The sequence below is a fragment of the Dipodomys ordii genome, unplaced genomic scaffold, assembly GCF_000151885.1.
Source record: "Dipodomys ordii isolate 6190 unplaced genomic scaffold, Dord_2.0 Scaffold357, whole genome shotgun sequence".
Taxonomy (NCBI): Eukaryota; Metazoa; Chordata; class Mammalia; order Rodentia; family Heteromyidae; genus Dipodomys; species Dipodomys ordii.
In genome coordinates this window covers 31,119-54,669 of record NW_012267573.1, presented here as the reverse complement: position 1 = coordinate 54,669, position 23,551 = coordinate 31,119, and the positions used below count along the sequence as shown (strand labels likewise).

Genomic DNA, 23,551 nt, shown 5'->3' with positions numbered 1-23,551 from the left:
CATGTTAGTGTGGCCATAGTTTTAAACAAAACAACAAAAATCCTTCCAAAGTCTAACAAAACCTAGGAAAGATGTGACAATAATGTGAACTTGGTGCATTTCTCTCAGGTATGTAAAACTATCAAAGATGGGACAAAAAGTCCTAAAAAGAACTGAATATAGAATTACATAGAAATATGGTCCAGCAGTTCTACAATTGTACATAACTTAGAGAAAAACAAAGATTTCTATAAATACCATCAAATACTCTTGGACAAAGAAGTCCAAGAGTATTTACAGAGATTAATTGAACTACTTATAACACACTCAGTCCTGTACAGCAGTCAAAATTATGTTTGACCACACTTTTTCAGCAAATCCATTAAAACTTCATTAGGATAGTCTAATGTTATTTTTGTGGATGTGATGTCTGACAAGACTCTAGGCAACCTTTACCTTCCATGAGAAGTTACCTTCTAGGTGTCACTGAATCACAAAAAAGTGAGGCAACATTGTGCTTAAAGTAAAAAATGAGAAGCAAACTAAAGCAAATCTGCACTTAGAAGCCAAGATTTGATCATCTGCTAAATCTACAAGCCATCTTTAGCTTTTTTAGAAACATGTTCCTAAAGCTGAATCTGTTTTTTTTCTGTTTTTCAATCTTGGACACAGTTAGGTTCATAACATGGAATGTCAAACAGAGTGAGAAACAAAAGAATCTCATCAAAGATCCTTTCATTCTTTCTTGCTGTTGACAGTGAGTAAAGATTCTGGAACCATGGCTTGGAGAGAAGCCAAATGAGAGAGTCAGAAAAGAACCTGTGTGATTTTACCCTTGAAGTTTCTGGTCAGAACATGATACTTGGACTGGTAAAGCATAAAGCCTTCTTATGGGAGAAGAAACATTCCTGAATCATGTAGAGCATTAAAGTCTCCACTAAAGACAGATCCACAGAAGAGTGAAGTCTTATGTGTTACTAAACAATATTAACAGAAAAGAGTCTACAAATGTAGATCCATAAAATTAAAAAGAAACAACTTATATAGGTATGTGCTTTTGCTTATACTTGTTGGTTGATTACACAGGAAATTCTTTTATCCAGAATTCTGGTTTTTCTTATACTTACCCACAATGGTAATTGTTAATATAAAATGCATGAAATTTGCAGTGACATTCACAAAAAAGGAAATCTATTCTGTTTACTTCGGTAAGGTGTTTTTGATAGGAAAGACCATATGAATCCTTTAAAAGCAGTGTTTGCACATTAGTACTGGGTTTTTCTAATTCACAAGAATGTTTTCTCACTTTGAAAAACTTAAAGAGAATTTATTATAGGCTTAGTGTTCACATTCACAATACTTAAGATGAGGAGTGTTACAAATTTCAAGGTGGCATATTTTCTGTTTGTTTTGGGATTTGGACTGTCCTCATCCACATTAGCGACTGAATATATTGCCTTAAAAATTTTCAAGTTTTCTATTTCATATTATTTTTTTAGGATATAATCTGAATTTAAAAGAGGACATTGTAACTGGGCTCTCATGTCTAATGGCTGTAATCTTTGCTACTTAGAAGGCTGAGATCTGAGGAAAGTTAGTATTATCCCCACTTTTGCTCCTCAGCTCCACCCAGACCTGAGCTCTTCCCAGACCTAGAGTTCCCTCCATACTGCTGACCAGTCCCTCTCTCTACCCACACCTACCTGAGCATGTACCTACCTAACTTCCTGCTCCCCAGCTCCTGTGGCTACCTGAAGAAAGACAGATGCATGTGCTCTGTCTCCTGGGAAATATGATCCTTCTAGTAAACTTTATAATAATCTTTCTCCTGTGCCTGCTTGTGGTCCCCTGGGATACACATGAAGGATCCCTGCAAGGATCACAAAATAAATCCATGGGTAAAAGAATGTCTGAGACACTTATCTCCAATAAAGAAGCCAAAGTAGCTAGATGTTGAGATGTGGCTTATGTGGTACAACATTATCATTGAACCAAATAATTTCATGATCATTTTCCAGACCTTGAGTTCAAGAAGCAGGACAAGCACACACATATCTAGGACATTGTATTTTATTCAAATTCTATTTTATCAACTGATTAGGAACACATAATCATGAAGTCTCTCAGTTTTTTTGTGGTCGGACATGGGGCCTGAACTCTGAGCCTGGGGAACTGTTCCTCAGTTCCTAAACTCAAAGCTAGCACTCTACCACTTGAGCCACAGTGCACTGCAAGCTTTTTCTACTTATGTGGTTCTGAGGAATCAAACCTGGGACTTATTCACGCAGGCAAGCACTCTACCACTGTATCACTTGCCCCGACAGTCTCTCTTATTTTAAGTGATGGAGAATAGGCTAATTATATTAGTGGAGAAATTGTAGTGTGTCAGAACAGACACATAAAGTGGACTATATCTGTGCCAGCAACATTTTGAAAGTTTCAAAAGCCATAGGAAGTGCAGAGGGTCAAAAGGGGATGAATATGTTTATATAAGACATTTTCAAGGAATGTTTAAGATTCATTGGCTTCAATTCACAAAAAGCAAGTTTATAAAGTCACATGGGTGAGTACCAGAATCTCTAGGTTCAGGAGTATAAGTGCACAACTCCTGAGTCTCCTTGTCTAGAGGACCAGAGGTTTGTGAGCCAGTTTCTGGTACCCGGAGGAACAAATGCTAATGGCAGCACAAACCTATGAGCCCATAAAATATCATCAAACCCAGACTGGGGAAAGACTCTCCCTAGGATCCTCAGATGGCTTCAAGTTATACCTACCAAGAAGACAAGCTGGGCTTCCACCTATTGACTCTGACTATGGAATGCAAAGCTGTACTTAAGAGCACTTCCAGCAGCAAGACAAAAGGAAAGAAACCCGAATTTGCAAACTGAAAACACCAACCTTGAGCAAGGAGGCATTGGCCTCTTTTCTCCCCTTTCCCTCAAACACACTTTCAAATGATCTGTGTCCTGATAGAAACTACAATTCACATAATGGGATGCATTCACCTAGAGGAAGTGGGCCTGCTACTGGGTTTTCACTGGTGCCAGACACTTGGTGCTAAGTGTGCATGGATGCATGGGGAACTTTCTCTCCTATCTACCGGAACTAAGGTGAGTTTCTCCTTGAAAAATCAGTTTACCTCCTGAAACTTTGTGAGATCAACTAAAACAAAGAAATGTATTAGGAGCATTAGATAATTTGGCCTTTTAATTCTTAGTTCTATTAATGTAATTGGAGTTATGAGACCCCATGGTTTTGTTTTTATTATTGTTAAAAATGTGTGATCTGGTACATATAAATTATGTCCCTTTTGCCTTAAAATTTTGAATATCTCCCCTCTCACATTAAAAATGTATTTGTTCCTGTGGGCCAACTCAAGCAGGAAAGTTCATGAGATTTCTCTCCATTAAACCACCAGAAAAATGGAAGTGGCCTTGTTGCTCAATTGGTGTAGAGCTCACCTTGATCTGAAGAGATCAGGGATAGTGCTCAGGCCCAGAGTTCAAGTCACACAATCAGGTATTTACAGACATTTAACCGATTGATTCTGGGATCATTTCTCCCTGCTCTAATACACACACACACACATATATATATATACTGAAGTAAGGTAGCAGGATTTTAAGGTAGACATACTTTATAATCTTTGAATTAAATTGATTTGTCAAACTCTCCTCATTACTTTCCCAGAAACTCCCAAATTCCATCTATGAAATTTCAAGGAGTTTTTGGTTATTTGTATCTGAAGTTTTCCTTTCCTTGAAAAGTTTTTCCCCTCAATTGTTGTTGGTCCTGTGGCTTGAACTCAGAACATGGGCACTGTCTTTGAACATTTGCTGTGCTCTACTTGCCTTTCTTTTATTAATTGTTTCAGGGAACTAGTGAAAAGTTTCCTCCCAGGGTTTCTTAGAAAATGCTACTCCTTCCCAAGACTTCAAAAAATGGCTGTCTAGGAAGATTAGGTTGAATGTGGGTGGAGGTAGAGTTTAGGGTAGGTCTATGTTCATGTGAAGCTTGATTACTTGCTCCAAACCAGTCTGTTTTTACTTTTCTGTTTTGCATACCCTGTTTTGTTTTGATTTTCTACCTCTTCTCTGATCCTAGAAGTTTCTGGCAGCAACTGTAGGCTACATATCTAGGGGTCCTCAGAGTTGTTTTCCCAGACTGTATGTATTGCACTGTGGAATAAACCTTTTGCCTCTCTCCCTCATATCAAACATCCTAAGCTGTCTCTTAAGGGTTTATTGTGATTGTTGATGATCCTTTCCCCACATCAATGCTGGGAAGGATTGTGTAGAAAATATTCATGCCTGATATTCAGTCCTCCATTGCATAGGTTCTCCATGCCTCTTTTAGTGGAACGGAGCTATTCCTCATGAAAATGGAGATCATGAGGTACATTTGGATGTATAGATGGAAACATTGGAGCACCTATAAAATATGAAGCAAAAAGAATTTTTTCTTTCTGTAAAAGTTAAAAGTAAGTTCCTGAGAGGCAAGAGATAAGGTTCAGGTAAAAATGGGTGCTTCCTAGACTAGCTGTGTCCCATAGTTTTCATTGTTCAAGGTTACATTTTTCAAACATTCATTTCTAAGTATTAGGTTTATTGTCCTAGTATAAATAGAATTTACTTCCTACATTATTTTTGAATTGTTCATTGCTCACAGACTTGTCTGACTATTTCTTATACAAATATTATATCCTCTTATTGCATTGATCTCAATTATTGAGTGTTGTAGATCCTGAGGTAGAAGGTACAAGTATGGTACGGTATTCAGGGATAGATTATGGCTCTGACTTCCTCTGGAGATAATGGTGAACCAATGGAAAATATATGGAGCTTATGCATAGGAATTGTAGAATTCCTTTGGCAGGAGATGTGCTATACCCCACTTGGGTTCCACTATTCTTAGAGATTCCTTTGTTGGTGATGATCCACCACCATGGAGGACCTGTGGACTTCACTTCTTGTCTGGTGTTCTGGTGTTAGGAGCCTCCCAATATTCACCGCAGGACTGGTCTCAGAGGAGTGACGTGATCAGTGGTAACTTACTGGACCTCATGTTTGTCAGCCTGTGTGGACAAGCTCACCCTGACATTGTAGACTGGATGCTGCCTTGAGGCCTATTTGCATGAATGCCTGTCTCCATTCCATACCTCTGCTTCAGAGACTTGTTTTGTTTCATGATTTTTTGATCACTTACAGTGTTATGAACTTGTACAGGTTGGTAGTGGAGCTGCATATTGTTTTCAAAGGTGGAGTGGTGTTTCATGCCTCTTGCAGGAACAATTGTATTTTCACTAACTTTATAAATCCTCTGGGATTACTATTCAATTACCTTAACTTATGGTGCCTGTTTAGTTCATAGAACAATAATGGTAGATTAAGTTTGGGTCTCTGTTTGCTATTGAGCTTTAGAAGGCTCTTATCCATTGCTGCCAATTTTTGGGAATATTGGTTGCCAACATTATTGTACCCCAACTCTTCTTGCTAGTGCTACTGCTTCTGCTGTGAACCTTATGCAAACCATATATACAGCACAACATGTTAATTCTTTAGCTTGATAAATTTCTGGTGACCTGGGATGCAGGTGGAGTAGATAAAAAAATTATGATAAGTTTTATGATTTGGAAACAGCAGTGATGTATGTTGATAATCAGGTGGACCTGCTAAAGATGTGATTAAAAATGATGTGTCATACTAATGGTCAGTACATCTGTGTTATCTTTCTTAAATATGATGGAAATATGACTTGGACCACTATCCAGTGACATATTTGAGGAATCTGGTCCTTTGATAATTTAAGCTTAGACATTATGCAGCTTCAGGGTCAGATATCTGATATTGGTCACTCCACCCTCTAGGTAGCACACCCCCAGAATTAGCTGCATCACTTCTCCATTACCTGCAGGGATTCAACCTGGATAATAACACACCTTTTGCTATTTCTTAGGCATTTTGCTCTTTCTTCTTTTCCTATGCCTTTTTCTTCCATTCTTCCTGAGATATATGATCTGCTGCTTTTTCTAGGTTCAGGCTGATAGACACTTGCTCAATTTACAAAATGATAAAGGAGAGACATTGGAGACCCAGAGGTGCTAGCAGCTGGCAAGGTGTGAGCAAACCCTCCACAACCACTGCCCTATTCATAGGAGGGAGTTTTCTTATTACTTGTGGCCCTGCAGGCTTACCTGTAGAAATTTGGTGGACAAAGGTTGAATTAGAATGAGAAAGGATGCATATGATCTGCACTTGCTGGCACATTGAGTCTTACAACGATGTGATGTAAGCATTGTGCAGATAGAGAAAATGTCTATAGCTAAGGTCATTGCTGGAATAAAGAGAGATTCATCATTGGCCTTGTCTCTGTCTATTCCATTATCATCCCCTTGTTCTTCTGGAGCACTGCTGGTGTTGTGGCTGGCCCCAGCAGTGGTAGTATGCTTACCTAGCATGCATGAAGCCCTGGGTTCAAGTCCTCAGTACCACATACAGAGAAAAAGTAGAATGTGGAAATGTGGCTCAGGTAGTAGGGTGCTAGTCTTGAGCAAAAGAATTTCAGTGACAGTGTCCATGCACTGAGCTCAAGCCCAGGGTTGGGACATAAAACACAAGAAATGCAAGCTGGGTGCTGGTGCCCCATGTCTGTAATCCTCACTTTTCAATATGCTGAAACTGTGGATCCCAGTTCAACTTCAGACTGGCCAACAACATGTGTGAGACACTTATCTCCAGTGACCACTAAAAATCCAGAAGTGTGTTGTGGCTCACATAGTAGAGCACTTGAGCTCAGTGATGGTTCCCAGGCTCAGAGTAAAAGTGCCATGACCCAACAACAAACAAAAAAAGGGATAAAAGTATAAATAAATGCATCACAAATATAGGCTTGAAAAATGAAGACTACACTTCACAGGTAGTCTTGGAAGCACTCCAGTGTTTCCTGATCCTTTTCTCCTTAGCTCTTAGGAATTTACTTTTACAGAATGAAATTAGGTTTTCTTTATATTATTATAGGTGCTTTTAAGTTGAAGTCTACACATCCAAATATGCCCTTTGATTCCCATTTTTCATGAGGAATAGTTCAGCTACACAAAACGGACATGCAAAACTCATACACTGGAGAAATAAAATCAGATAGGAAAGTTTCCAATCCAATCCATCCCAATTATGTTGTATGTAAAGGATCACCAAAAATCACAAGAAACCTTAGGAGACAAGTGTAGGATCTCTGATTATGAGAGAGAGAGAGAGAGACTTGCAGACTCTGGGGTGCCTGCAGGAGCAGGCAAAATTTGAGCAAAGGCTTCAGGGCCATTGACTCCCTCCCTCAGGACTGCAAGTTCTTGCCCTTTATGGTTTGAGGAAGTGTGTGTTCTAGTTGATTGGCCTCGGGCTTTAAGTGAAGGGAGGATTTGGTGGAAAACAGATTGAAATAGAATGAGGAAAGTAGTGTGCTGTTTGCACTTTTTGGCAGAGTGGGTTTAGTCCAATATTACACAAGCATTTGAGAGACATAGCAGAATTGTGCCATCAGCCATCTCTCTGTCTCCTTAATTATCATCCCATTGGCCCACAGAATTCTTGCTTGTGCTCTGATGAGACTGCGGCGGGAGACAAAAGATTTATTACACAGTTTAATGGATAAGTCTGAGAAGACAAGTCTGAGGTCCCCTGGATATGTAGCCTAAAGCTATTGAGAGGAACTTTAGTTTCAGAGTGGAGGTAAGAATATTAAAGAGATTTTCACATGCAAAAATGAAAAGAAAAATCAGACTGGTTTTCAAGTGAGTAAGCTTCACATCAACAAAGACCTACCCTAAACTTCACTCTTCTACACACCTGCATTCATTCTGACCCCCAAATCACTCTCTTTGTAGGAAAATCAGGGTAATGTGCCATGTACTTAAGAATCCCTGTGAGGAAACTTTTCACTACTTACCTGAAGAAATTATTAAAGGACATGCAAATAGAGCACAGCAAATGCTCACAGATAGTGCACAAGCTCTGAGTTCAAGCCACTGGACCAATAGCAAAAACAAAAATCATAACACCTTAAGTAAAAAGCAAACTTCAGAAACAACCTAAAACTCCTTTTAATTTAATAGATAGAATTGGGGATTTTCTGGAAAATTAATTGTTAGATTTTTGCAAAATCGAAATCAACACAAGGATTATGCTGCTTTTCCAGATAACTATCTTTCTATTCTAGGCCCTTGTATACATTACAGCAATGGGAAATGACCCAGTATAAGTTCAGTGTCTGTGAGTACCTTAGCAAGATGAGAGGGGAGCTATTAAAAATTTTAAGGCAAAACAGATATATAATTTACATTCAGCAGAACACAGGAATTGAATAAAAAGAAATATATGAGCAACACAGTCACATAAACTCAATTTCATTATTAGAACTAAGAACCAAACAGTCAATGCATCCAGTTCTCCTCATATTGTGGCTGGTTTCAGGAAGGAAATAGTGTTTTTCCAGTAAAATTCAGCTTAGTTCCCAAAGCTGTGAGAGAAAAGTCCCAATGCATCCAATCACTCTTGTGACCTGGGTGGTGCCGAGCATTGTGGGAATTGTAGTCTCCAAGAAGGACATTTTCGTTGAAAGTCCTGGGTTGTTTTTGTTTTTTGCAGGGCGGAGGTGGAGCAGAAGATCCTTTTGGGCATGCGTCTCCCCGCCCACCACGGGCATTTTAAATCGGTCTCTTCTGGATTCTTTCCCTTTGCCTTGCTGCTGGAAGTGCCCTGAAGTAAAGTTTGGACTTCCATAGGTGCTAGCCACAAGGCTGGCGCCCAGTTCTGTGCAGTGGAGGTTGGGAGCTGTAACTTGAAGGAATCTCAGGCTTTTGTACTGATGTCAGGTAGGAACTGTGCGATTGCTGCCAGAGTCTCCCCTCCATGGATTTCTTTTCTTTTTTCTGTTTCTGTTTGGTCATTGGTGGGGCTTAAACTCTGGGCCTGCAAGCACCATTCCTGAGCTCCTCAGCTCAAAGGGAGAGCATTACACTTCAGTTAAAGTTCCTACTGCCCCCTCCACACTTTTCTCCAGTCTGGAGTTGATAATTTGCTTGATGTTCCGGATTTTGTTCTGGCATTAGGCTCTAGGCCCTGAGGTGCAAGAACCTGGTTCCCAAATATGTAAGAGCAAGCTGGGTGATTTTGCAGATGAGGAGAGCCCAAGAGCTGTGCATTTGTACTCCAAGACCAAGGTATTCTTCTATTAACCCATATGATTTTATTTGCTTTGCCTAGATGTAAGAGGAGTACAGGAGGAATTCTAGTGAAATTGTGAGGTGTGTGCCTGCCTTGAGTCCTCTTACATTGCAGTTGTATTTGGGGCTTCTGTGTTGTTTCTCCTAGAGATAATTTAATCTGTTTGGCTTGAGTTTTTAATCTCCTGGGTTGAGCTCACAAGTATTTGTTCATGACCCTGTTTTTAGAGACAGTTGTACATGGGATATTGGCGTAGTGAGTGCTGGTCCTGTATTTTTAGGAATGAAGCCTAGCAATGTTTGAAGCAGAGCACCCTATGAATAGGAATCTCCATCCTAAATGGACAGACCTTGTCAATTCTGAGAAGCCCTAAAGGGAAAAAGCAGAAAAGCACAGGAAGGGGAAGATTTTGCTAGCTTCCTTTGCCTTCTGCAAAAATTGTTGCTGCTTCCCTGAGCGCCAGATTCCCGTGGTACTCTTTCCTACACCACTCTCAATCACTTTTTGTTGTTGCAAGATTTAAACTAATTTCTAGGAGTTGTGATGACCTGGATTGAGGAATAAGCCAGAGCATAGTTATGAGAGGGTACCTGAGGCTGTGGTTTGGGATGGTGGGGAAATTGTTATGGTTGAAAGTATCTATTCATGTAGTAACCCCTAATCCTCTTCTTGCTAATTAATTCAGTCTGTTAACACTGTGATTTTTAGTATGTCATCATGCAAACTTACATTAATTGTACCATCTATGGATTTGCTAATGCTACCTCTAATCGGTTAGTTGTGCCTGGTAGTACAGAAAGAGTTGGTCTGGGACATGTGGCCTAAAAAGAAAATTCACAGAAGAAAACTTGAGGTATTATGTCTGACTCAAGGTTTTATGCTTTGTAGGTGTTTCTTATCTTCAGGTGTGTCACGCCTATATCGATTATTTTATGTTGTATCTTTAGGATGGCCAAGGTTCTTCACATGACTGTTTAGGGAAATGAACCTTAGGGACTTCTCAAACCTGGGTTTTCCTCATCTTTATTCATGTCCCTTTGGCTAAAGCATTTTAAATGGCAAATTGCTAATCATTGCATATGTGTGCAATGGGTAGAGTGAAATGTGCTATTTGACACCCATTATTGAAATAGTATAACATAAGAAATATATTCTGTATAAATTTTTCTCTCTAACTTTGGGTGAAAACTACTGAGGTACATCATACATGCTTTCCATGGTGTTTAAATATGTAAATATATAAGGTAGAACTCAAAATCCAATGGATTCCTAGATACTTTTGCATTAAAAAAGCAGTTCATACATCCCGAAGTATATTCAGTGATAACTACTTTTAGTGGAAATATGATATATTTTTGCTTTCTATTATTCAATAGTTTCATTGGGAACATTCATTTTTTTGAATATATTGTGTACATAAACATAGAAAATAGTTGGTTTAATAGTATCTATCTATCATGAAATGGGCTGGATTTGTGTTTATTGGATACTTTAATGCTCTGCTTGAGACATTAAAGATTCTTCTCTTATAAGAAGGCTTTACATTTTCACAATAAAAAATAAATAAAAATTTTTAAAAAAGAAAGTTTTAAGGTTTTCCAGCCCATGTGTCATGTTTGCAAGAGAAAATTCTGGGCCAAAAATCTCACAGATTCATTTCTGAATGTGTCATTTCCCTTATATCCCAGCTATGCTTCCAGAATCTTCTGCTCATTGTCAGCAGCAAGACAGAATGAATGGATCTCTGGTGAGTTGATTTTTTTATTTTTCATTTGTTTTCTATTCAATTATATGAACCTAAAGGTGTCCAAGAATTAAAAACAATACCAACCACGCAGATTCAACCTCAGGAATATATCCATAAATCAGATAAAGATGGCTTGTAAATTAGCAGATAAAGATTGCTTCTAGGATTAGCAGATTAAATGGTTATATTGTTTCTAAGTTGAATTCAGATTGACTTCAGAATGTCTAGGTTTCATCTTGTCATAAAATGTAGTCACACCTCTTATATGATGTAATGACACCAAGCAGGTTACTTCTCATGGAAGGTGAAGGATAGATTGCCACCAGATCACATCCTCATGAGTAAAATTAAACTATCTCAATGAAATTTTCCTGGAATTCCTGAAATAGTGTGGTCATGCACACCTTTGTGTGTTCTTAAGGAATGATTAACCTATATGTACTTAAATTACTCTCCATATATAGTTCTTGGACTGCTTCATGGTCTTGGTCTTACTTGAAACTTAGCCTGTATTTGTTGTTAAGCTGTATGGTCTTTCTACAAATTCCTGTTTGTTTTCTAAAGTATTCTCAAAGATTTCTTTCCTCTATTTTCTCTATTTTTGATTTTCTACTCGCTAGTGTTGGTTATTTTTCTCTTTCTCTCTCTTTGTATCTATCTTTCTATTATTTTTTCTTTTTTCATTCCCTCTTTCCTCCATATGTGTCTCAGTTGTTTCTTTTCATCAAATGATCTATCTGGAACAAGATTTTCTTAGTGATCAGCTTTATGTTGCTGACATGGCTCTTGGGATTGACATTTTTCTTATCCACTGTATAGGAAAATTGTTGCCTAGAGAATTCTTCAGGATTCCAGAAACAAAGAAAATTAGAGAAACAAAAAAAAATACATAAACAGATAGACTTAGGAGAAACCAGGGTTCCAAAGACTCTCTGGCACTTTGTCCCTGGGTGCCAGCAAGCAAGCATAGTTCCTTGAGGGCACCCAGGGAAGATTACTATTGATAACATGCAAAAATGAATTATCTATATTAATAGTACAATCAGAGCCACAACAGGCTGTGAGGAAAACATGTTTCCTTATTCTCCAGAGACAGAAGACTGTTGCCCAGAGAAAATGCAGACATGGAGTTCCTCCTACCTAGCCTTCAAGGTCAACAGCAGTTCAGTTTCAGATGCTATCTTTCCAACAGTATGGAAAAGGCCTGCACTCCAGTCTCTTAACCCTCTCCAGAATTCTTTTTTAACCCTTCTGCGGCCAGCTGTCAGTTCACTCAGTGCTGTCTGGCTGAAATTCCAACCTCTCAAACCTTTTCTCCTTCAGCTCAACTTCAGAGTTCCCTACAGAAAAGTACTTCCTTCTACCAACTGATACACTACAAGAAAATCTGTTTTCTCCTGATTTTGTGTTGGTCTAACTTCATTTGATGTAGTATTCAGTTTTGTTTTTCCTTCCCACCTCTGTTGAATATTTTAATTCACTGCCAGTATAAGATTGGAACTAGTGTTGAAAAAAAATAATACAGTGACGAGATGTTCTTTATTAGAAATATCTCTTGTCGCAAAATCTCACAGATGTTTGCTCACTAATTGATTTTGATCTCTGAGGTATTTCACTATTAGGTAACACAAGTGAAAATATATCCTTAGAGATCTACTGGAGAAAGGACTCAGGAATATGTGACCCATTTGAGCATTTGGTTATATTTATCATTTTTGTCATCTTGAGTGTTCCTTGAGCCTCTCGATATTTGCCTTCACCTCCCGTGTAGGCCTATTAAAATGAAAACCTTGTCAAGGAATATTTTTTCCCTCCCATCTATATTTTGTATTGTAGAATGTAGGCAAAGTTTACAAAATTTCATGGTAGCAGTTCTTTTTTACATAGGAAGGAAATATCAGTGTATCTATGACCACATTTCAATATTTAGTATTTAAACCAAACATGGTAAACCACGGATATTTTTATGTGGGAACTCAATTAAATCTTATAAGGGCCTAATCAATCATTAGTTACTTTCTGGAATACTGGTACTGTATTTTTAATATTCATGTGGACACTGCTTTTAAAAGATCTAGCAATGTTCTATGTTCTGTATTCCATGTGATATCCTGAATGTGTGCTGCTGACTTTTGAGAGTACTTGTTAATAGAAGGTCTAAATAGGATTTATGGTGAGGCAGTATATGTAAATGCAGGAAAAATATTGGTTTAATTCATTTTTACCCTGGTATGTACTGAAATTTTATCAGAAATGATAATATAATTTTTCAGACACCTCCTTAGACTTAATGTTATCATGCCAGATTATTGTCTCCTTAGAGGTTTTATCTTGTCTCTATTATTAGCAGAAGAAATGTGTTTGCATGCATTATCCAAACTGTAATTTTTTATTGGTCTTGGGCTTGAATTCTGGGCCTGGCTGTTTTCCCTCAGCTCTTCAGGTCAAGGTGAGTGCTACCACTTGAGTGACAGTGCTATTTTCATTTTCGGGTGGTTTATTGGAGATAAGTGTCTCATGGACTTTTCTGCCTGGGCTGGCCTTGAGCCTTGATCCTCAGACCTCAGCCTCCTGAATAGCTAGGATTACAGGCATAAGCTACCAGCACCCTGCAAATCTGTGTGTTTTAATGACCAGGTTTATGTATTGTTGAATATTTCTATTTTGCTATTTAATTTTCCCAGTGAATAGTTAACAAAGCTAGCTGCAAACATTGTATGTAAGACAAAAGCATACCAGCAGCATAATGAAATTCCAGGTTGGAATTCTCATAACCCAGGTCTAAATTCTTGATGGAAATGTGCCATTACAGGAGCTGATGTCATTTGATGATGTGGCTGTGTACTTCACCTGGAAGGAGTGGCAGGATCTGGATCCTGGTCAGAGGACCCTTCATAGAGATGTAATGCTGGAGACCTATAGCAACCTCATGTCCTTGGGTGAGCAAAGGTTATTTTCCCTTGGAATATCAAGTGCATTTATTTTAGTAGACATTAGACTATTTATGTTATTTAGGGAGAAGATTCTAGTCCATTCCCAGGTAAAAAACTGCTAGTATGAAAGCAAGTGAAATTTGAGTCTGAGAGCTTTGTTTTTTTGGTCTTTCACAGTAGTGCTTGAGCCACAATTCTATTTTGGCTTTTGTTTTGGGGTATAATCTGTGTTTCCATGCCCAGGTGGGTTTCAAGCCTGCCTCTTCTGATCTTACCTCCTAAATGTAGGATTACAGTTGTAAGCCTTTGAACCATTACATTTTCAAAAAAGGAAAAAAGATTCCAAGCCATGGGAATTGTCATTTTTTTCTAAGGGAAACTTCGACTTCATTATATGTAACACAAGAGCTAATTTTATTCTCGTTGTTTAAGAAGGCAAATCAGTAGTTGGACAAAAGTTCTAAGCTGTGATCCATTAATAGGAGACTGACTTGCCAGACTTGGGTAATTATTATAGGTGGATCTACAGTCTAGGATAGAACATACATTATTACTGACAGTATGCTCTGTAAATCAGTGGGTGAAAATGTGTATTTGTAAGCCAAACCAGATACAGTTTAGTGCTTCAAGCTACAAATCCTATATACTCCAAAGGCTGACACCTGAAGGTTTCAGTTTGAAACCAGCAGCTGTAGAAAAATGACCATGAGACTCTTACCTCCAATTAACCATTCAAAACTAGAAATGTAGCCAAGACTCAAACTAGTAGAATGCTAGATTTTAGCAAAAGAGCTGAATTCAAGCCACACAGTTGGCAAAATAATCCCAAAACTGGATGCTACTCCACCATGGAGCTGTTAAGAATTGAGAAACCATGGACTGGGAAGGTGGCTCAGTGGTAGAGGAATTGCCTTCCATGCATGAGGCCCTGTGTTTGATTCCTCATCACCACATAAGCAAAAAAAAAAAAAAAGCCAGAATTGGGGTTGTGGCTCCTGTGATAGATACAGTGCTAGCCTTGAGCAGAAGATCAGCTGGACAGCGCCCAGGCCCAGAGTTCAGACCCCACAACTGGACTCCCACCCCACTAAAAACAATTGAGAAACCAGATTTAGGAGCAGCCTTGTGAACAGGATGACTTCCACCTTACATTAATGATGACCTAGCAAGAGCAATAGTTCTCCACTATTTCTTCATCACAGGGCACTGTGTTCCTAAACCTGAATTGATTGTCAAGCTGGAGCAAGGTGCAGATCCATGGATAAGAGAAGCCTCAGACAAGAATTTTACAGGTGAGTTAAAGCATCTTGAATGGTAATGATGGGTCCAGAACCAAGTTGGTTTGTTTATCTTGAGCTGTACAGAGCGATAGTATTCCTATTGCCCCTGAATCATGTATGGCAGAGAACTAGGTGATCCTTTGTCTCAAGGAATTGTCAATCCAGAATTCTCGGGGAGACAAACTGGATTTTGTGTGCCAGAGTAGTTAATGTTAGCAATTCTCTTTGTCTGTAGAGATGTCATTCTTTAAGAGAAAAAGACAATAGGAAATGTACAAAAGGAGATCTCATTTTCTTTTAAACTAGTATTATGCACGTAGGAGGTAAATAGAAGAATGGTAGTGCTGCTGTTCTCTGATCAGGACAATATCTTATGAGTTGTGCTGGGCATAGAGTGAGATTAAGAATGGAAGCATTAAGAGTACGTTGATGAATAATTTCAGTAAATATTTCCTAGAAAAAAAATAGAAAAATCTGAAATTCAGAAAAACATTATTTTCCATTGTAAAATGTCAGTACTATATTCATAGTTAGTACATTGCAGTGAAAAGTTTATATTCTACATAAAACAATGCTTTGATATTTGAAAATCTTGTAACAGTTAAAATGTGATAAAATACCTTTACAGTAAGGAATTTATGGATCTCATTTATGTTTTTGTCTATTTTTTTGTTATGCATTTTAGATATCCAAGAAATGGAGGATGTGATTAGCACCTGTCAGGAAAGTCACAATAAATACCTCTCTGACATAGCAGTCATGAATAGTAACCCAGGGGAGGAAAAAGTGAGACTTATAAGAAGTTTTAATTTGAGCTCAAAACAGAAGTCACAACTGATTAAGCATAATGGGAACTCCTTAGGGATGAGGACAGAAAAGGTCACTGGGTATCAGAATATGGGTGTTTTCAGTGAGCCTGGTAAGATGTGTGCTGTATATACTCCTCGTGTGTCTTCTGTAGTTGAAGAATATAAACAATGTAAAAAGTCTTTCACTGAGAAGACACACCCTATTGTTCCTCAGAGAACACACAGAGGAGAGAAACCATATGAAAGTAAAATGTGTGGAAAGATTTTCACCAGTAAGGCATATCTTACTGTCCACCAGAGAAGACACACCAATGAGAAACCTTTTGAATGTAACATTTGTAGAAAGTCTTTCACCTGCAAGGCATATCTTACTGACCACCAGAGAACACACACAGGAAAGAAACCTTATGAATGTAATATGTGTGGAAAGTCTTTCTCCCAGAAGTCAAACCTTAGTGTTCACCAGAGAACACACACAGGAAAGAAACCTTATGAATGTAACATGTGTGGAAAATCTTTCACCCAGAAGTCAACTCTCACTGTCCATCAGAGAACACACACAGGAAAGAAACCTTATGAATGTAACATGTGTGGAAAGTCTTTCACCCAGAAGTCACCGCTTACTGTCCACCAGAGAAGACATACAGGCGAGAAACCATATGAATGTAACATGTGTGAAAAGACTTTCACCCGGAAGTCAGAGCTTACTGTCCACCAGAGAACACACACAGGAAAGAAACCTTATGAATGTAACATGTGTGCTAAGTCTTTCACCCAGAAGACAAACCTTACTGTCCACCAGAGAACACACACAGGAAGGAAACCCTATGAATTTAACCTGTGTGGAAAGTCTTTCACCCAGAAGTCAAACCTTACTGTCCACCAGAGAACACACGCAGGAAAGAAACTTTAGGAATGTAATGTGTGTGGAAAGTCTTTTACCCAGAAGATACACTTTACTGTCCACCGGAGAAACACACACAGGAGAGAAACCTTATGAATGTAACATGTATGGAAAATCTTTCATGAAGAAGTCATACCTTACTGTCCATCAGAATACACACACAGGAAAGAAACCTTATGAATGTCATATGTGTGGAAAGTATTTCAGCCAAGAGTTACACATTATTGTCCACCAGAGAGCACACACAGGAGAGAAATTTTATGAATGTAACATGTGTTGAAAGTCTTTCACCCAGAACATACACCTTTCTGTCCATCAGAAAAATCCCACCAGAGAGAAATATGTATGTAGCAGGCATGGAAATTCTTTCACCTGGAAGGCACAACTTAACATCCATCACAGAACACAAGAAGAGAAACCTTATGAATTCAACCAGTGTGGAAAGACCTGGAGGTCACAGCTTAACACACATAAGTTGATTCACACAAATGAAATAACTTAGGAATGTACCAAATGGGAAAGTCTTTGATCAGTAAGAAAATTGAAATTGCAATACAGAACCAATACAGGATAGAGACCTTATGATATAGCAGATATGGAGTCCTCCAACGACAAGACACAGCTCAGGGTACATCACACAACACACAAAACACACAGAAACACACACACCCTCACACACAAAGAGGAGAAAATCCTATGTAGGAAAAATAAATGGAAAGGCTTTTAAGGAAAAGTCCTAACTCAGTTTGCATCAGAGAACAGACACAGGCGAGAAAATACAAATGTAACAATTGTGGAAAGTCCTTTACCAAGTATTCATGGATCCAAGTTTATAGGACACACACAGCACAGTAATCATAAAAACATTACAAATGTGGAAATCCTTTGATCAGAAAGGAATACCTCATGTTCATCAGAGAACTGACTCACATAGGAGAAAAGAAAGTAGTGCATAGAACATATGTGAAATGACTTTCAATCAGAACTGAGTCCTCAGCATATGTGAGAGCAGAGACAGGACAGAAATTATGAGTATAGAAAACATTTTGCCAGAAGTCACATCTGTACATGTATCAGAGACCTGGACACATGACAGAATCACTGTAAAGATGAACATGAATGGAAGTCTTTTAACCAGAAGCCAACCTTCAGCAAGTATTAGAACATTTACCCAAGAAAGAAGCCCAACCTAGTAATATCTTTGTCAGAAAACCTCTGTAAATTATACAGAGAAATCCTTCATGGTACAGGTAAGCTAGGTGTGATGGGAAACCATTTTTAACTCTTCAGCTCTCTTTGAGCCAACATTTCTCATCCTCTCATATTGTTGAGTGGGGATGGTGTCATTCAATATTATCCAAAGCATGTGGAAACAACCAGTCTGGACAAGTAATTCAGAGATTGAAGTTATTAACTTGTGTCTTTTATACTAAGGAATGGTGTGTCAGGTTAATTTGATAAACTCTTCTTAGAAATATGAGATCTGTCCCTTTGGGACTGGATTCAGAATATCTCCCACATGGTTAGGGGAACAATAGTTGAGTGAAGACTGTTATGATTGGAGGCAAGAACATGAGAACAACGTTTTTTCTATTGCTCTCTTAAGTCCCCCTCTGTATGTGTGATTCATGCATTACAGTACAAGTGACTTACTTATTCCAGTTCAGTTTTTGAATGGAAGATCTAATGGAAGATATTAGTCTTTATTGCAGTACATACATAGTAGTAAAGTCTTTCTCAGAGGGGTAATAATGCTTGATAGGAAATGTATTCATGACCTAATTCATACAATTGCATAACCAATTTGTACAGTATCTTTAAAATAAAATATATATTCTAAAAAATATGGTGGATTAATAAAGACAATAGTCTCAAGATTTTGCCTTGGGGGAGACATTTTCTCAAAATGTCTTCAGTGCTTGCTCTTTTCTTTAATTAATCACTGGTGATGAACAACTTGTGATTGATTCACTCTTAGCCCATTTAGTTGTTCTGCTGAGTGAGGTATAACACCAGTGTGAACGACGGGTCATACCTGTGTTATCTCATAGAGGGCCAATGTAATATAACATTAATCAAGCACACAATGATATTGATTAATCTCTCACAAAAATTGAAATAATAAAAAAATACTAGCCAATTGAGCTACAGCATCACTTCTAGGCCTCTGAGGAAGGAAAGAAGGAAGCAGGGAAGTGAGAAAGGGAAAGAGGAAGGGAAGGAATGAGGAAGAAGGAAGAAATACACTATTCAAAAGAAGAATGTTTAATTTTTGGTCAATGGGAGAATTGTTCTTTCAGAGGTGGGGCTCAAGAAAAATGGCTTTTACAAAAAGCAAATTCTTGAACTGTTTACAATACGATAAAGAGGATGTTACATTTTATAAATTGATTTAATAATTCAGTAATATTAAGTAAGGAGGTCAGTTTTGGCTGGTGCCCTATGCTGAAAAGTAAAGTCTACGATGACATGATTAAAAGGGCAAAGCATGATAATTTGTTTAATCTATCATTATGATTGGGAAACTAATATTCCTCTTAATGACTGAATAACTAGACAAACGGTCAGTAGAAACACACACATGGATGGTGTTATCTTTACTAAATGCTGTTTATAAAGCACTATGCTATCATGTTTACCAAGACAGACACACTGAGAATAGATATGAAGACAAATTGTCTAGAAATCGGTATGACAAATAAATCTGTGTTGTAAATACAATAAAATCCAACAATATGTTTCTAATAATCCAACAGTAAAACAAACAGATGGAAACTAGAATAGATCTGTAAAAATGCATGCTTTCATTGTGATTTATTCAATATTAAAGGGAGCCACTTTCTTCACTTGTGAAATAAAAACAATTGCTTTCAATTATATATGGTGTATTCACATGTATATCTTCTGGCGGGTGTGGCAGAGCCATAGAATGTGAGGGAAAGAGGGTGATGAAAGTGAAGTATACAACTCAAGAGTAGAGATAGGAGGGAGGGATTGGGAGAGAGTGAAAACATGGAAGACACTGTATGAAAGGAAAGTTATTTATTACCTGACTCATGTCATTATAATCTCTGTATATATGACTTCCATAATAACATCAAATTACCTTAATTATAAAACAATACCTCCAGCATAAACGATTTGCTTAGTGAGGAAAATCTACCACAGTTAGAATGGTTACAATTGTTAGAAACACAATACAACACTTAATTTGAAAGATAAGCTATTTCAGTGTAGGTTGAATATTAATTCTACATAAACCAGTAACAATAATCCTTTCATTGTAGTATCCAATTAAGTGTTAATGTTAAATGTTGAGGTAAGAAAAACCAAGGCAAGTACTTCTGGCTCAAGACTGTCACTTTAGCCTAGCTACTAAGGAGGAAACTGAGGTCTGCATGCCAGCCTGGATAGACAACTCAAACTAAGCAGCTAATGAACAGGTTAGAGGTATGGCTCAAGTGATAGTGCCAACAGTGAGTGAGGAAGTTGACTGACTGTGAGACCTGGAGTTCAAGCTCCAATAGTAGCTCAAGAAAACCATGAGGTATGTGTATTACTGTGTTTCTAAGTTAGAAACCTAATTGTAGTGATACTAGCAAGTCTTCATCTCAGATATAAAGGGAAAAGAAGATGAGTGGAGAAGGGAGAGAATGGAAGCAAAAGGTCAGGAATAAGAAGGAAGAAGAGAGGACAAGAGAGTAGTGGAGAGGAAGGGAAAGAGGGAAAAGGAAATGAGAAGAAGGAGAGAGGAGGGGAGGAAAGCTTCATGGCATCAGATTTGACAGTAACTGGTCTGACAAGATTGCCCAGTAGTAGAGTGCTTGCTTTGCATGCATGAGGCCCTGGGTTCGATTCCTCAGCACCACATAAGCAAAAAGTTGGAAGTGTTCCTTTTTTCAATTTGTAATGTACTTGCCTTGAACTGAATTGCTGAGCAACAGCGCCCAGACCCACAGTTCAGGACCCACGGGTGAGCTAAAAAAAAAAAAAAAGAAAAAAAACAAAGAAAGATTTGACTGTAACCCCATAAATACAACTCCAAAAGTACCTGGTGGAAAAAACAAAGAAACAAACAAACAATGTGAGTCTCTGGTGGATCACACCTGTAATCTTAGGTACTGAAGAGGGTGAGATCTGAAGATTGGGTCTCAAAGTCAGCCTGGGCAGGTATAGCTGTGAAACTCTTACTTCCAGTAAATCACCAGAAAACCGGAAGTAGTGCTGTGGCAAAAGTGGCAGAATGCTAGTCTTGAACTTACGAGCTGAGGGATAGTGTTCAGCCCAGAGTTCAGCCCCATGACCTACATGATATAAATAAATAATAAATGTACAACAATAAACAAATGAAACCTTAGCATGGTATGAGAGAACTATTTGCATACCTCTAAATAGATTGCTAACCAATATGAATTATAAAATATAAAGAAAATCCTTCAAGTAATCCACACACAACAAAATCTAATTTTAAAATGGTTAAAAGATTGAAGAGACTTTTCTAAAAAGGACTACAAATGTAGTTGATTAAAATATAAAAGTAGTTTAATATCAGTAGTCATGAGAAAAATTCAAATCAAAATTCCATTAAAATAACTATTTTACACGTGCTAGTATGGACATAGTTTTAAATAAAAACAACAAAAATACTCCCAAAGTCTAAAAAAACCTAGGAAAGATGTGAAAAGAATGTGAACCTTGGTTCATTTCCCTCAGGTATGTAAAACTATCAAAGATGAAGCCAGGTGCCCATAGCTCACACCTGTAATCATAGTTACTCAGAAGGCTGAGATTTGAGGATCACAGTTCAAAGTCAGCATGGGCAGGAAAATCCGTGAAACTCTTATCTCCAATACAACCACCAGAAAACCAGACATGGTGCGGTAGCTCTAGTGGTAGAGCGCTAGCCTTGAACTAAAGTGCTGAGCTACTGTGCTCAGGCCTGGAGTTCAAGCTCTTTGATAGACCAAACAAACAAACAAACAAAAAAACTAACAAAGATGGTATGAAGAGTCCTAAAAAGAACTAAATATAGAATTATATAGGAATATGGTCCAGCATTTCCACACTTGTATGCAACAGCAGATAAAGCAGGGAGTACAACACATGCTTGGAGAATCACTTCTCAAAATCTACTCACAATAAGCAAAACATTGAAGCATGTAAAACAATAAATATGTTCAAATGCAGGGATGAACTTTAAGTAAAATACGCTTAATAAAACACACCAGTCATAAAGGAATAGTCATGGTATAATTTCCCTTACTGAGCTTTCAAGGATCAACAAATTTGTGAGGCCAAATGTAGGATGATTCCAGAGACTGGGATAGAGAGGAACAGGAGCTGCCTATTCAATGATTAAACAGCTTCACAGATGGAAGATTAAAAGTGTTGTAGATAGATGGATGCAATGGCCTCACAACAGTGTGGCCCAGTGTTTTATCAATGAACTGTACACCTAAGAATGGCTAATGTAGCCACCCACAGCCTGAAACACAACTATTCTCCTTGGATTTGGGAAACTCAAGAAAGGTTAGTTGCCAGCCTAGGCTACATAAGAAGATGAAGAGCTTGCTGGAGGTGGGGGAGGGGGGAGTTTAGTCCAGTAGATGGGAGGGCTGGGATGGTAGGGGAGAAACAAAGAAGGAGGAGGCAACCATGTTTCATAAGAAATGTACTCATTACCTTGCTCATGTAAGTGTAACCCCTCTGTATGGTATTTTCACAATAAAAAAACTTATTTAACAAAAAAGAGCCTTCTGGACTACAAAGGAAGACCTGTCATCAAAAGGAACATGGAAAAATCAAATTTTGGATTATATGAAGACATATGGGTGACAGACATATCTATTTTACCTACTAAAATAACAAACAAACTGAAAGTGTTTGAACACATGCTAAAAAAGTGTTTAGTCGGAATTACACTACTAATAATAGCATTAATAACAAACACACATGGACAAAAAATACAAATTATTATAATCTGTGTAGGTTTTACAGATGATTTCACTGATATTTGCTCAAATGTGTCACATATTCCTGAATCATTTCTCCCATTAGATTCCAAAAGATACATTGCCACACATGCTATCTAGTATTGAAGTTCCTGAGATTAAAGTTTACTACTTAGCAAATGTATGTCAGATTTTGCCATTAGTGATATTTCAAATATAAAAACTACAGTCACTGTATTATTTATTTTCACAACCAGCTTCTATCTTATAATGTCAGTGAATGCAAATATGCAAGCAGAGCAAGAAGAAAAAGGAAAACTGCAGGAATCACATCAAATGAGGTTAAACCAGAGAAAGATAATAGAATCTGGGAAACTCAAATTATTTTATGTTTAGCAACAATTTTCCTGTATAGTGAGTGAGAAAAATGTCAATTCTAAGAGCCATGTCACCAAAAGAAAACTGATCAGTAAGAAAATCTATTTCCCAGATAAACCATTTGAAGAAAAGTAAAATTAAGAGCCAAATAGAGGAAAGAGAAGCTGAGAGAATGAAAGAGAAAAAGAGACAGAGAGAAAAAGACAATGAGAGAGAGAAAGAGAGAAATAAAGCTAGTGAAGACACATGGTGGTGGCTCATGCCTGTAATCCTAGCTAGTCAGGAGGCTGAGATCTGAGCATAGAAGTTCAAAGCCAGCCCAGGCAGGACCATCTGTGAGACTCTTATCTCC

The 23,551-nt window shown here is 38.0% G+C and overlaps 1 protein-coding gene across 1 annotated transcript; it reads left to right on the top strand.

Annotated features, from left to right (window-relative positions):
- Positions 1 to 10,900: 10,900 nt before the first annotated feature.
- On the top strand, positions 10,901 to 16,281 carry LOC106001670 (zinc finger protein 717-like). The gene is made up of 5 exons (XM_013036695.1): positions 10,901 to 10,944; positions 13,757 to 13,883; positions 15,080 to 15,169; positions 15,843 to 16,076; positions 16,265 to 16,281. Exons 1-5 carry the CDS (start codon positions 10,930 to 10,932, stop codon positions 16,279 to 16,281), a joined length of 483 nt encoding a protein of 160 aa, XP_012892149.1. The 5' UTR covers positions 10,901 to 10,929.
- The last annotated feature ends 7,270 nt before the right edge of the window (positions 16,282 to 23,551 follow it).

Excerpts from the sequence above, each read along its gene's own strand:
- LOC106001670 (XM_013036695.1), top strand. Across the intron at positions 13,884-15,079 it reads TAGCAACCTCATGTCCTTGG|GGCACTGTGTTCCTAAACCT; the intron begins GTGAGCAAAGGT and ends TCTTCATCACAG. Across the intron at positions 15,170-15,842 it reads CTCAGACAAGAATTTTACAG|ATATCCAAGAAATGGAGGAT; the intron begins GTGAGTTAAAGC and ends TATGCATTTTAG.